Consider the following 16,047-nt stretch of genomic DNA (forward strand, 5'->3'; position numbering starts at 1 on the left):
TCATAGCCAAACCTTTGACGATTTACCTGCTGCTCCTCAGTACTATGATTTTTCCACCGTCTTCTTCTTGTACATGCATCCCATTAAGTATATCACATGCCAAAGGTTTTATGGTCATCTTGTGAGCATGATATGACCATCACAATTACATTTTTGGGAATTTTATAACGCAAAGGAAATAGAAATATTTTCAAGAGGTAGACAAATTATTCCCATAAATAAGATTCTCACACATCATTTCAATGAAATATTTTTAATGCTGCGAACTAAATACCCCTAAGGTTGTGTTGTATGAATTAATTTCTTGCCTCAAGTTGTATTTATATAATTTGAATCAAACTTGGTTCAATATTTGTATTACAGTTTACTCATATATATCTTTTGTGTGTGTGTGAATTCAAATTTAAGATATAAATACCAAACTCCTATGGCTCTCCAAGCACTACTATGGCTATCTAAGCGTGGTTCAGGTGGTAAACTCAAGTTTCTTTTGATTATAATGTCAGGGTTCTAGTTTTGAAGGTTTTAATTTCCTATTTTAGATACATATTTAAGTAGAGAATGATAGAGAGACGGATCTATTTTTTGAACAAATTAATTGTCATAAACACCTCATAAAAAATGTTCTCAAATCTAAATCCTACGAAATCTAGGTTCCTTAGGTACCATAACACCACTCGAGCAAACCATGGATTCAACCCATGAAGGAGCATGATCCGGGAAATATGAATTGCTTCTGTGGTTGGAAGCCTAGCAGTGATCCGTGCTCTTCATCAGCTTCATGACTCAGAACTTCATATCCCATGTCATCTTTCACAATAATGACTTCCTGTACCTGAACCATAAAGTCTCTGCTGGGCAGACCCTGACCAGCCCCTAACCCCGTTCACACATGAGGCAAGCTTATGTACTGCTCATTCCACCCCTGCCGCTGCCCATTAAAGCCCATCACCAAACTCTCACGTTCTCTCTTCACCCCTCCCTTCCATATTTATTTGGCTAGCTTAAACCCCCTTAAACCCCAACTTCAATTCTCACCTCCATCCTCACGAACTAGTACTGGTCAAAATTCAAGGGGCAATGGCACTTACGTGCACCGCTGCTTCGTGGTTTTTGTTTCCTCTGTTTGTGGCACTGGCGGGTGGCACCGCCGGCGGGAGTAAAGTTCCGGCGGTCATCGTTTTCGGAGACTCGTCGGTGGATGCCGGGAACAACAACCAGATTTCAACCGTTTTGAAGAGCAATTTCAAGCCCTATGGCAGGGATTTCCCCGGCGGTCGGCCGACCGGGCGGTTCTCCAACGGTCGGATCCCTTCCGACTTCATCTCGCAGGCTTTTGGTCTCAAGCCGACGGTGCCGGCCTATTTGGATCCCGCCTACAACATATCAGATTTCGCTACCGGAGTTTGCTTTGCCTCTGCCGGGAGTGGCTATGACAATGCTACTTCTGATGTGCTCGTAAGTGTCCTTGCCTCCGAATAGAGTCGAACCATTTCATCTGCAGTAATTTTGATCATCGCTGAAATTTATATATATATATATATATATATATATATTCTTATATTATAATCTTCTTATTCTTTTGTGGCCACTAGTAATTTTGACTATAATCTGATCGGGGTATTCTTTGGTAAAAACTAGTAATCTTGATTTATATCACTGAAATTTTTATATTCTAATCGTTTTTTCTTTTTTGGAAGTAATTTTGTTGACTGAAATTTTTTATATTGTTTATTTTATTCGTAGAATTCTTTTGTGATAAATGTCGATTACTGTACTTTATACCAAACCAAATGTACATTCAGCACTTTATTTTTAATGTTAGGTCGTGATTTTTGCTTAAACATTTGTATCCTGTTCTTATTTCATGAGCTTAGACCATAAAAATGATTTTCTTATTTTAATAAATGAAAAATTTTGTTTTACATCCTTTTAGATGGGGGTTAATTTTTCTTTTTTAAAAAAGGAAAAGGAAGAAGAAACCATCTACTTTATTGGTTACATTAAATAATAGTTGCATTAAATATATATATATTCCTAAGTAATTTTGTTAATGACTGTGTAGAGGGTATATTAATTTTGTAAGAGTGATTAGACCTAACTAAGTGACTCTTAATTCATGTTTGGGGTAATAAAGTTGACAATTATATTTTTTTAAAAAAAACTCATGACAATTGTAATTGGTATATTTTTGAAAATGTTTGAAAATTGTATGAAAAACTCATGACAAATGCATCTCTACTATGCATTAGAACTAATTCACGTCTAATCTCTATAAATCTATCATCCTGAAGAGGTTTTGTGAATATGTCAGCTCACTTTTCATTAGTGCACACGAACTCAAGTGTCACATTACCTTTTTGCACATGATCACGAATAAAATGATGTTTAACTTCAATGTATTTGGTTCGTGAATGTGAGATAAGACTTTTTGAGATATTGATTGCACTAGTGTTATCACATTTGATTGGAACCGTGTCATAGTGCAAACCAAAATCTATAAGTTGTTACTTCATATAAAGATTTTGAGCACAATAATTTCCAGCCACAATATATTCAGTTTCGGTTGTGGATAAGGTAGTTGAGTTTTATTTTTTGGAGAACCAAGAAACTAGAGATTGTCCTAAGTAATGACAATTACTGCTAATGCTTTTTTGATCTACTTTAGTACTGGCAAAGTCAGCATCTGTGTAACTAACAAGCTCAAATGAAGTATACTTAGGGTACCATAATCCTAATTCAATAGTCCCAACAAAGTACCTAAGTATCCTCTTAACTACTAACAAGTGAGACTCCTTAGGTTTAGCCTGAAATCTAGCACACATACAAACAATAAACATATTATCAGGCCAGTTGTTAGCTGTAAGATACAAGAGAATACCAATCATGCTACGATAAAGTTTGACATCAATAGGAATACATTGTTCATCTTTGTTAGGTTTAGTGGAAGAGCTCATAGGAGTTCCTAGAATTTTAACATCTTCCATATTAAATTTCTTAAGCAAGTCCCTAACATATTTTGATTGGCATATGAAAGTCCCATGTTTTGCTTGTTTAATCTGGAGTCCTAGGAAGAAGCTTAGTTCACCCTTCGTGCTAATTTCAAATTCGTTTTACATGCATTTGATAAACTCATTGCACAATTCATCATTTGTAGCTCCAAAGATAATATCATCAACATACATTTGCACAAGGAGCATGTGATCATTTTTGATTTAATGAAAAGTGTAGTGTCAATCTTGCCTCTAATAAATCCATTTTCTAGAAGAAAATCACTAAACCTCTCATACTAAGTTCTAAGAGATTGTTTCAATCCATACAAGGCTTTAGATAATCGATATACATGATTAGGATATTTATAGTTTTCAAATCCCGATGGTTGTTCTACATAGACCTCCTCATTTATATAGCCATTTAAAAAGAGGTTTTTAACATCCATCTGATATAATTTTAAATCCTTAAAAGTGACATATGCAACTAACATGTGAATGACTTCCATCCTAGCCACGGGAGCATAAGTTTCTTCAAAGTCTATTCCTTCCACCTGATTATACCCCTGGGCTACTAACCTAGCTTTGTTTCTAGTCACTACTCAATTTTCATTCTTTTTGTTTCTATAAACCCATTTAGTTCCAATGATAGTGTGATCGTCAGGTTTAGGAACTAGGGTCCAAATTTTACTTCTTTCAAATTGATCTAACTCTTCTTGCAGAGATAGTGCCCATGATTCATCCTCTATGACTTCATTAATATTTTTAGGTTCTTCTTGAAATAAAAATGCAAAATGGCTAACCAGGTTTCTTAAGGAAGAACGTGTAGCAACTCAACATGACGGTTCACCTATGATTTGTTCTAAAGGATGATTCCTAATAAATTTCGAATCTCTAGGTAGTTCTTGAACTTCATTTTCAACTTTATTATCTTCAATTAATTTATCATTAATCTCTGAATTCTTATCTACATTATTTTCAATGGAGAGCATCTTTAATCCTGATCTAATTTCAATATCATCTTCATTATCTCTTTTAGAAAAAGGATTAGACACATCAAAGACTACGTGGATGGACTCAATAACAGTTAATGTTCTTTTATTAAATACCCTATAAGCTCTATTGTCAAGTGAATAGCTTAGAAAAATTCTTTCATCAGATTTTGAGTCAAACTTTCCTAGACGCTCATTATCCCTAGGCATAAAACATTTACAGCTAAAGATAATTTGATTTCAATGATTTTAAGAACACCAACAAATATCTCAAAAATAAATTTTCAAGTATTAAGTATAAGAGATATTTGGATTTCTACCTTATCAAAAATAGTTTGCTAAAAGCACAAGATGAGCTCTTGAATCTTCCAACAAGAATGCAAGACTCACAAGCCCTAGAGATTTTTCTCAAAGAAGACTTATGAATTAAATAACGAGGGAAAACTCAAGCTTAATCTCAATAAAATCAATATAAAACAAGTACAAGTAACGAGAGTGTAAGCCTTATATGGAAGATCTTTAAAACACTCTAACTAAAGGATTTTAGCAAGAAGAATGAGTAAGAATGAGATTTTTAGGCTTGTATGAGAAAAATGAGTATTTGGAATTTTAGAGGATTTTTGCTAATGATGTTTTCCAATCTCCTACTAATCATGACAAATGAAAGAGTATATATAGACACTCCAAAAATTACAACAATTTGGGACTTAATGGGTATTTTTGAAAGTGTTAAATTAGGTTTAATAAAAAATAACTCTGTTTAACCTTGGGAAAAATCTCGCTAACTCGAGAGGTTCGGTCGACTGTATTCAGGTTTTGGTCGACCACATTGCTAAGTTTGGTCGACCGTGGCAATTTTGAACTATAGAAATGGTAGACCATCTCAAGGCGATTTTGAACCCCTTCGTGGGCTTGATTGACCAATACAAAGGATGGTCGGCTATTCAACTAGGTTTGGTCGACCATGGCCAAAATGAACTATACATTTGGTTAGTCGAATGGTTGGAGGGTCAAGACACGTTTCAGTTCGGTAAACCTAGGATGATCCGTTCATTTCAAAATGGTCGATCGTGTGAAGTCAACATGTTGACTTTTGATCGGTTCGGTCGACCAAGGCTTTTACACTGCCTGGGGTTCGATTGATCGAGGCTTATTCTTTTCAGCCAACAATGTGTTCGGTCAACCAAGCTAGTTATTACTAGTTTGGTTCGGTCGACTGGGGCTATTTACAAGTAGAATGTTGACCCTAATTTTGACCCTAAATTTTTTCCCTATTTATGTAAATGTAACATTTTAGCCTAAAGAGAATTTTCATTAAGTGCATAGGGGTCCTAAGGCCGATCTATGGTCATTGAACTTATTTTACCCATCATGCATGCGATGCATTAATTATTATAGATCATATAAAATTACAAACTCAAGACAAAAAATTGAATGCAAATTCAATAGACAAAGGTAGTCTTCATTCTTTTCGCTCTTCCAATGCCAACATATGATGTAATCTTTGTAGTCTTTATGGCTTCCTTGTGTTCTTATTATTCATGCGTGCTAAAAGTTAATCCTGTTCATAAGCTCAATGCAAAGGTAAGAACTATTGGATTTGTCATAATCAAAACAGGAAGGATTCATAAATTCAACAAAAGGAAAGAAAATTTTGAATGAATTCACTATTTTTTTTTTCTAAATATTTGCTTAACAAAAAGGTGAAAAATAAAACAAATTATATATCAAATCAAACATAAAAAGATAATTTTAAATTATGACATATCCTCAATATTTGATTTTTCTTAAATTTTTAATCAAATTAGATCAAAAATTTGTTTTTAATAGTATTTGATATATAGATAGAAAATATAATAAGAAATAAATTTCTTTTTGCTTTTTCTTTCCTTTTTTTCTTATGAAATAAAATTCTTCATTTAAATGGATATTTACTCCCTACTTTAGGGGTTTGTTTAGATCAAGAATTTTATTTGGACAAAAGAAACAAAAGAAAAATAATTATGAAATTTAATTTCCTTTATATTTTTCTTCTCTATTAATTACTATAAAAAATGAAACTTTATTTTAATATGACTTAAACTTAATAAAAATTAAATATTAATGGCATAAAAAGTCACAATTTTGTTCATAGATTTGATATTTTTTTTTAATTTTTTTTCTTACTTTCTTAATAATCAAACATATAAATATAAATTTTTAAAATATTTTTCTTTCTTTTTTAAATATTTTTTAAATTTCAAAGGGAGCTTAACTATATATGTTTTTCTCAAAGAACAACCCTAGCTAGCTAATTTATCATATTTATCTATCTGCCCAGCAAATTGAACCCCCTGCCCCTTGTTGAGTTAATGGATGAATTGAGTCAAATGCATTTCCTGGCACCACTTTGCAGTCAGTGATACCTCTATGGAGGCAACTGCAGTACTACGAGGAGTATCAGAAGAAACTGAGAGCCTATCTCGGAAACGACAAGGCCAATGAAATATTCGGCGACTCCTTGTATCTGATGAGCATGGGGACAAACGACTTTCTGGAGAACTACTACTCATTCTCCGGCCGGCAATCCCAGCTCCCCGTCGGCCGGTACGAGGATTTCCTGGCCGGAATCGCCGGAAACTTCATAAGGGAGCTTTACGTGCGTGGAGCACGGAAGGTGTCGCTGGGAGGGGTTCCTCCCATGGGGTGCTTGCCGCTGGAGAGAATCACCAACATCATGACCGGACGGCAGTGCGTGGACGAGTACAACAAGGTGACCGTGGAGTTTAACGGGAAGCTGAAGGGTTTAGTGGGGAAGCTGAACGGGGAGCTGCCTGGCATGAAAGTGGTGCTGTCCAACACCTACGACATTTTCATGCAGATCATAAGGAAGCCCTCCTTATATGGTGAGTAATAAGCTTAATTTGGTAATGGCAATTATTAATGTCGTTTGCAGAAAGGGAAAAATTATATATGGCTTCTATATTTATTTTTTAAATGTTAAATATGTGGTAAATGGATTTTATATTTATTAATATTAGAAGCATTCAAAAGTGGAATCCATTTGCTGTATGTGATATCTAAAAAATTTCTCACAGGTAGAAATTTGTTGAAGAATGGAATGTATTAGGTAGGATTAATAATGGTATTAATTAACCCAATATTTGATATGCTAGAATTTAATGAGTTAAGTACTTATAAAAAGACTTTAACTAATTAGTCGTGACACAGTAATTGTTTTAATGAAGTTTTGATATAAAACTCTTTTAAACTTTTTTTTTTTTTTTTTTTTCTCTTTCTTGGTTGACATTGATTGATTCATTGAGCAAAAAGGGAGAAGAGAAAAAGAAGAGAAGTGAAATGTGGAGTGGAAAGTAGATTTTGGCTCTTCTATTATATTGTTGTGTTTGAAATTTGGATTCATACCTTAGATTTGAATTTTAGTGGATTTGGATAAATTTCAATACAATTTTATAGTGGATTTGGTACTCTACTAGTCCATACCCTTCCCCACCCAACGATAAAATTAAGAATGAATAATAAATAAAACATTACAAAAAAGAAAAGAAAAGAAATTTATAGCTAGTTAATTAAGTTTTAAAATCTTGAAGAATTACAAAATATGGCTCATTAATTTTTCAAATTTACGTGCTCTTATAATCTTTTTTAATTGCAGGTTTTGACGTGGTTGAAACAGCATGTTGCGCAACTGGGATGTTCGAGATGGGTTATATGTGCGATCGGTTGAATCCCTTCACCTGCACAGATGCAAGCAAATATGTGTTTTGGGATTCTTTCCACCCTACGGAGAAGACAAGTCTTATCATCGCAAATCATCTTGTGAAGACTGCTTTGGCATCCTTCTTACCATGATTGCCTATTTTATATATATATATATATATTATCATCATTATCATCCATGCATGTCGATTTGTATCGATGTATACCATTATCCAATTATATCTACTTAATTACAATAAATATAAAGAAGGGTTTCATGATTAGGTATCTATTTTTTATTTTAAAAATATTTCATAAAATTTTATTATACATAATAAACTCAAGGCTCTATTGATTAAATGGTCAAAATTCGAGTCTTGGGGCTCGCGATGTTCCATTTGATATAATACCTTGATATTTTAGTAGAAAAAAGGTAGAGAGGTGGATCCATTATTCTAATGGCTTAGTTAAGTGTCCAAAAGGGTCTCGGATACATTTTTTTAAAAAAAATATAAAAAATAATTACAAATAAAAATAAAAATATAAAATAAAATGAAAATTATAATTCCCAATAGTAGAATTTATAGGCTAAAGTGATTCGCTAGAGGTGTACATACCGGTTTAGCATCTGTCATACTGAACTTTTTTAACACCTTCTCTACATAATCGCCCTAAGATAACCACAACCTCCCCATAATTCTGTCCCGACAAATCTCCATCCCAAGTATTTTCTTGGCAATGGCAATATCCTTCATATCAAACTCTTTATGCAATAGAATCTTTAACTGATTTACCTCAGGTAAGTCCTTCGCAGCTATTAGCATGTCATCAACATACATCAATAAGAAAATGAAAGAACCGTCATCAAGCTTCTTCACATACATGCAACAATTATTCTCACACCTCCTGTAGCATATTTGGATCATATAGAAATCAAACAGTTTGTACCATTGCCTTGGAGACTATTTCAGCCTATAGAGAGACTTCTTCATCAATTTACAAACAAAGTGCTCTTGCCTGGGTTGATTGAATCTCTCTAGCTGTACCATATAGATTTGCTCCTCCAAGTCACCAAGGAGAAATGTTGCCTTCACATCCATTTGTTTCAAATGTAGGTTATAATGGGCTACTAATCCTAACACTGCCCTAATGGAAGTGTGTCGGATCACAGGTAAGAAGATCTCATCATAATCTACTCCCTTATTCTATGAGTACCCATTGGCCACTAGTTGTGTCTTGAATTTCTCTCCTTATTTTTCTTAAATTGCTCCTTTCTTCCAATATACCCATTTGCACCCTATCGCTCTCTTCCCATATGGAAGCACAACCAAATTCCAAGTCTGATTCTTATGTAGCGACTCCATTTCCTTAATCATAACACCCATCCACCTATTTTTCTCCTAGCCATGCATTGCCTCTTGAAAAGTAGTTAGATCCTTGCAACTGGTAATGAAAGCATAAGATACCAGATCATCAAATCCATATCTGGACAGTGGTCTGATAGTGCGTCTAGAGCACCGTATACGAACACTCTTGACTTGCTAGTTTCCCAAGCTAAAACTCCCAACAATCGAGGGACCAAGATCATTATCATTGCCCAGAGTTTCTAACTCTGCCTGCACAACATGCTCATCTCTGCTTTAGTTTTTTGGCTCCTATTTCTCATCATCATCTATTTGAGTACGCTTCACCATAACTTTTTCATTGAAAACTACATCTATACTGATCACCACCTTATTTGCCATTAGATCCCATAGCTTGAACTCCTTCACACCTTTCTAATACCCCAAAAAGATGCAATGTCTAGACTTTGCATCAGTCAACCTTTGATCTTTCCTCACTAGACACTTGAACATAGGTTGGACAACCAAGTACCTTCTAAGAATAAAGATGTACTCCTAAGAGGGCGAGTGAAATGGGTTTTAAAAATTTTCTTTGTAAAAACTTTAGTTTAATATAACCCTTTTCAATTTAATTTTATACAATCACACAATCACAAGAATTCTTATTGACTACCTTACTAAACCAACCAACAATCCTATGAATGAAGACAACAAAACAATTCCTAACTTTAATACTTCAATAGATAAACAAACTTTAGAATTAGAATTTCTTTTTCAATAATAAACAATGATAATATCAATTTATAATTTTAGAAGATTGATTTTCAATGCCTTGCAACTTTCCTTCAATGGAATAATTAAGTTCACGAGATTTTACCTCAGCTATGATATTCAAAAATTCAACAATTAAATCTAATTAGAAATTTTAATCCAACCAATAACAACCAATACAGTTTGAAATTAGGAATAGCTTCCCAAGAGGGGGGGGGGGTGAATTGGCTTTTAAAATTTCTTTTAATTCTTTTTTAGAATTCTTAAACTTATTTTATTTCTTTTAACCAATTCGTGACTGATTTGTTTAATTTGTTAAGCACTCAAGAATTTAGTTTCTTTACTTAATTTTTAACCATACAAACATCCAATCATTCAACCAAACCAATCAACTAAAATTATAAAGTAAACAAACAAGCCAATACACAACACTTATGTAATATAACAACTCAAGATGATTGTTTGTTTATATTTTCCAAATTTGAATCAAACCCTGTAGTGAATGAGAATTTATGCTTGTTGATGTAAAGCCTTGTATAGATGAATCAAATCACTCTTTCCAAATATTTAGAACTCAAATACACTCTTGGTAAATTTATCTTTGGGATGTTAATCAAGTAACGTACTCCCGTAAGGTTTCCGCAAGATATAGTGTAACCAACGTACTCCCTTTCGATTTTCGCAACTCAAATCAAAATTTAACTTTAAGTTTGTTTGATTTCCAAATATTACGTAGTATATATGATTATCAAATAAACCATCCACGCAATTTAAATATGCTGAAAATAAAGAGTAAGGGAAAGAGAGAATGAGATGGAGATTTTTACGAGGTTCGGCTTATACCCAGCCTACATCCTCACCCTTGGCAATCCACCAAAGGATTCACTAAATCTGTTCCGTTGACAGGTGGAACAAACCTTTACAACCTCCTTGGTTAAGGCTAGAGCCCACCTTCTCCAAACGATACTCCCTCGTTCAGTCACTCCTTTAGGCTAAAGCCCGCCTCTCTAAGCAATATCCCCTTGCTTAGCCAACGATCCAAACAATCCTTGGAACGTCAAAGAACTACAAGAAATACAAGATAAGATCTGTGTACAAGTATACTCTCTTAAAGAGTAAGTTAGTACAATTTCAGCACTATATACTTGAATGTAAAATATCAATATGAAATACAATGAAGCTCAAGTGTAGAATTCACTAATATCCTTCTTAGATGAGGATTAGTAGTAGAAATTCAGAGGAGGAAGGATTAGCACTTCAGAATATCTCAGCAAAATAGTTTTGCAATGAGTGAACAAGAGAGCTTTGGAAGAACAAGAGTGCTTTCAGCTTTACAAGCAGATTTTTCAATTTTTTGATGAGTTTTGATTTGCAAAACCATGTACTTATAGGCTTTCAAACTTGTTTCCATGTTGAAAAAGTTTCCTTATAGAGTTTCCCAATTTTTTATAAAGTTTGGAGCTCAAACGGCTATATTTTAAAATATTAAAATTTAAAAAATTTGCCCGTTGAACAGTGTTCAGATGTCTGACCGCAGTGACCTCGCTTCAATGTTTTGGCCATAATTTTTTATATATAACTCAAAATTAGTGTTCTTGGTGTCAAAAGAAAGCTAAAATAAAAACCTAAAACTTTCATGTTTACCAATTTTTAAAATAATGAGTTTTTGATAGAGAAATATTCACCTCAATGCGACTGTATAAAAACTGACAGCATTTGGGAAAACTCTTTTTGGTGCTTTTTATTCCAAAAATGATTCTAACCTTTTTTAAAATAATTTTTTACCTTATAAAAATATTTTTCAGGTATTTTAAAAGGTATCTAGGTCTAAGAAATTAACCTATGAGCTTCAAAATATTTCAAACGATATTTTAAACATTAAAACACTTACATAAAGACTTCTAAGATATTAACATTCTAAGTTCTTGAGTCTTCATGCTTTGTCTTTGGTTTAAGTTCATATTTTCTTCAAGCTTCCATATTCTTTAAGCTTTATCACTTTGCCTTTATTTGGCTCTTTGGACTTTAATATGCCTTGGCTTTCAACAACTCATTCATGTCCTCATATTCTTCAAGGTTTCATATATCATCTTTAAATCCATGCTTTGACTCATTTAAGTTTCATTTGATCCTTGTGAGCACTTTCACCTTACTTTCTCATATGTGAGCCCTGAAATAACTTTACTCACACAAATACATTAAATTTCACTTGTTTGTTAGTATCAAAATAAGATAATAAGATTTTAAGCCTTGTAAGGCCAACACAGTTATTTGATTGAAACATAATCAAATCAGTATTCTAGCTGTTTTGCAATATCCAGAAAGTTCTTAACAATTAAATAAGCATACACTCAGTTTATAAACTTGCAATAATGTAAAGAGATTAAGGCAAGAAGAAAGGAGCACCATATTTTTATAAGGTTCGGCCAACGGCCTACACCAGATTTTTATAAGGTTCGGCCAGCGGCTTATCCCTCTCTTTAGGCAATGAAACAACTATCTTGAATCATCAAACAAAAACAAGAAGCACAAAACAACTTTGTTCTTACAAGCAATACTCTCAATTAGAACAGATTTGTACAATTGAAATTTAGTATACTTCAATCAAAATACAATATAGAAACTGAAGCTCAAAATAATATCACCATGGATCTGATTTAAGTGTGAAGAGATCAAATGATTGAATCAGACTTTCAATTGAAACTTCAGCAAGGGCACAACAACTCTTTCAAAATACTTTCAAAAATATGATTTTAGAAATATGATTCGTATTAGAGTTTTGAGTCACCCTAATTTTTTAAAATATCAAGTATATATAGAGTAATAAAGTTTCTTACCATTTTCCCCAAGTTTCCTCTTTGGTTGGGAGTCAAGAAATCAATTTTGGAAACTTTTATCAGCATTATTTAAAACTTAAACATGTACCTCAATCAACTAAGAGCCGAGGATCAGTTGTCTGAGCTTCTTAAAATCAACATGTTTTGAAGACCAGTGTTAAGTCGGTCAACTGTATATTAGAGGGTCAGTCGACTGCTTCAATTCTATTTGCTTTATAATTAATTAGAACAATATGTCAGTTGCTTGATGTTAAAATATCAATCGCCTGTCCTCTTACTAATACCTTGTTCTTCAAAATTTTATTTCAAAACTTAGCATTAAAATTGTAAAACTTATTTTAGACTTAATGAAAATATTTTCCATAGTTTAAAAACAGGTCTCTAAGTCAATGATATTTCCTAAGAACTTCAAGCATCAATATTGAATTTTGTGAAGTACTTACAAGAGACTTTTAAAGTAAACTTTCTAAGCACTAAGTTTTCATGCTATAACTTCCATTCATTGTATCCATCTTTAAGTCTTTCTTTAACAAGCTTCATCATTTCTTATGTCTTTAAGTACAATCGTCATTCATTCTCTTCAACACATGAACTTGATCTCATTAACACTTTTGAAGCTTGAAACCTTACTTAAACAAACAAGTTAAGTATCCTTAATTTGTTATCATCAAAACCTAAGATTAAGCCTTGTTAGGCCAACAATCTCCCCCTTTTTTATGATGACAAATAAAGAACAAAAGTGAGTAAGCCTTAATAAGGCTCCCTATTGACTTTGGTGTATTCCCAAAGAGGGAGGGGGGGGGGGGTGAATTGGAAATTTAAAAATTTATCTCCTAGGTTAAACTATCCAACAGTAGTATATACACAACCTAAGGTCTGTCTATGTAATTCCAAATGCGCAGATAAAAATAATGTGCGGAAATTAAATCATGCGCATCATTTACCGACAATTGATAATAACATACATGTGCAGTAAATATAAAGTGCTGAAATGTAAAGTGCATACACGATATGTTATTGGGGTTCATCCAATACTGCCTATGTCCCAGCCTTAGCTCGCAAGCCCAAGGATTACCACTATTGCTCGCTTAATGGGAATGTATAAACACTTACAAAACTTGGTTTCTCAAAAGAATGGTAGTATATGAGTGTGTAGGGTTTGTATGAAGAAATAGGGCTTAGGAAATTTTAGAGGATTTTGTTGCTAATTAAATCCCTAATCTTGTCTTAATTGAGCAAATGAACTCATATTTATAGACATGGGAAGAATTACAACCGTTGGGAACAACAGGGGAATTATTAAAATTGTTTTAAGAGTTAACAAAATTAACCCTGTTTTAACCCCAATTAACCTCAGTAAAATTAAAAAAACCCGAGAGTTTCGGGCGCCTGACCCATGGTTCGGTCGCCCGAATAGACACAATGGAAAAAGTTGATTTTGAAAGTTTGGTTGCCTGAGTGTGGGTTCGGTTTGCTGATCGAAGGCAATTTCCACTCTATCCGAGGTTCGATCGCCTGCTATTGAGTTCAGTAGCCCGAGACATTTTTGAACGTGAAGCTCGGGCTATCGAGTTGGTGGAAAAATCAAAATCATGGTTCAGTTGACCGAAGACTGTACGTTCCTTTTCATTCGGTCGCCCGAAAAAAAGTCAACATTCTAACTAGTCAGTGGTTTGGTTGCCCGAAGTGTTTTGAACATCATAGTTTAGTCGCCCAAAGCCTCACTGATTTTACCTTATAAGTCCAGCTTTGCTTCAATTAATTCCCTTGATAATATATGTGTTTTTGGGGACATCTTATGTGTATGTGCAAAGACCTATGGTCTTTTTAAGGTCTTTTGAGAGTACGCCTAAAAACCTGGCATCGGTCGACCGATCCCTAAGGTCACTCTATGGTTTTGAGCTTATAATCCCATGCGTGATGCACATCAATTTTTACAGACAATTCCTACTTTACTATTACAAACCCGAATTAAACTTAATATTAAATACAATAAATGACTATTCTGGGTCTTTATTCTTCAAGTCACCTCGTGCCATCATATAATTTTGCTAATAAGAATCTGTACACAAACTTGAGAGACATTAAATACCAGAATAGTTATCATAATCAAAACAGGGTATGACCTATAAGGTTAACACTTCCCCTTACAATAAGCATATTCTTAACAAGATGTGTAGAGTAATGAGATTGCATATCAGAATTCATGTTGTCTTTTCAGCAATGGACAAATATCAAGATATCATCATTTATTAATTATAACTCCCCTTGAATGACATATATACCATATTCAATAAATTGTGAATTTAATTCATAAAGTTTCATAGCATAATTTAATATCAGTAATATCAGATTTCATCATCAGATTTCATGCTCATAATGGTGCTTAGCTCAAACAACTTCATGCTCAGTTTTTCCCAAACTTAAGTTTCAGCTTAAATCAAATAACACGTTTCAGCTCAAATAAAAAATCAAACCTCTTTATATGCTTAGTTTTGCCCAACCTTCTCCCCCTTTTGACATTAATCAAAAAGAGAAAGATAACAAGAATCGTGTGCAAAGTGTAAATCATGCAACCATCATAAGGACTAAAATAAATCATTCGTTATGATAACCAAAAAAAAAATCATTCATCATGCACAATAAGATAGTCAAGAATCATCAAAATGGCATGTGGAAACCCTAAAAACATAAGAAGAAAAACATAAAAAGTAGTGTCAAATGCATATTACAATCCAAGATTGTTCATTGAGCAAAAATAACTATGCATCAGCTGCATTATTAGTATCAGTTCCTTCCTCCTCATCATCATCATCAGCTTCATCTTCATTATCACCCGAGCTTGTCTCCATGGGAGCCTTGCCTTTTAAAGAAGATTAATTAGCCATATAATTTTCAATTTAGCCAAGTCGATGGTTAATAGAAGTTTAACTCAATTATAGAGAACTAAAACCTATACGTACTTCATCACGAAGATTAGTCATCTGCTGCTAATAGGAAAAAAACCAGGAAGGCGTACCATCTACTTAAGGAGCAACTTGTTGTGGTTCAAGAGGTTGTCTACATCTCCTACCACCTTTGTGAAACTAACCCTGGTCATGTCTTTCATACCCCATTTTTTTTAATTATGGTAGAAGAAAACACGTCATAATGGATTGCTTGATAAACAAGGTGGATGGTGTGGTTACTTCAAGATGGTCGAAGATGAGATTTAGAATTCTGCCATACAGAAGAATTACTCTACGGGCTTCTTCTCTTGAAATCATCCATTTCATGATTAAGCTTGGCGAGTCAAGCTTCTTCCCTTTTAGTAGGCACCAAATGACAAAGCAATCAAGATAGGAGACTTGGTCATGTGATCCTATCCTACACAAGATATTGTAAGTGAAAAAATTTGGAAGAATTTGAATCTTCA

At 33.7% G+C, this 16,047-nt stretch overlaps 1 protein-coding gene across 1 annotated transcript; it reads left to right on the top strand.

Annotated features, from left to right (window-relative positions):
* Window positions 1-937: 937 nt before the first annotated feature.
* LOC131148725 (GDSL esterase/lipase At2g04570-like) lies at window positions 938-7,969 on the top strand. The gene is made up of 3 exons (XM_058098617.1): window positions 938-1,458; window positions 6,378-6,867; window positions 7,638-7,969. Exons 1-3 carry the CDS (start codon window positions 1,081-1,083, stop codon window positions 7,832-7,834), a joined length of 1,065 nt encoding a protein of 354 aa, XP_057954600.1. The 5' UTR covers window positions 938-1,080; the 3' UTR covers window positions 7,835-7,969.
* Window positions 7,970-16,047: the final 8,078 nt, after the last annotated feature.

Source organism: Malania oleifera, chromosome 2 (genome assembly GCF_029873635.1).
Source record: "Malania oleifera isolate guangnan ecotype guangnan chromosome 2, ASM2987363v1, whole genome shotgun sequence".
NCBI lineage: Eukaryota > Viridiplantae > Streptophyta > Magnoliopsida > Santalales > Ximeniaceae > Malania > Malania oleifera.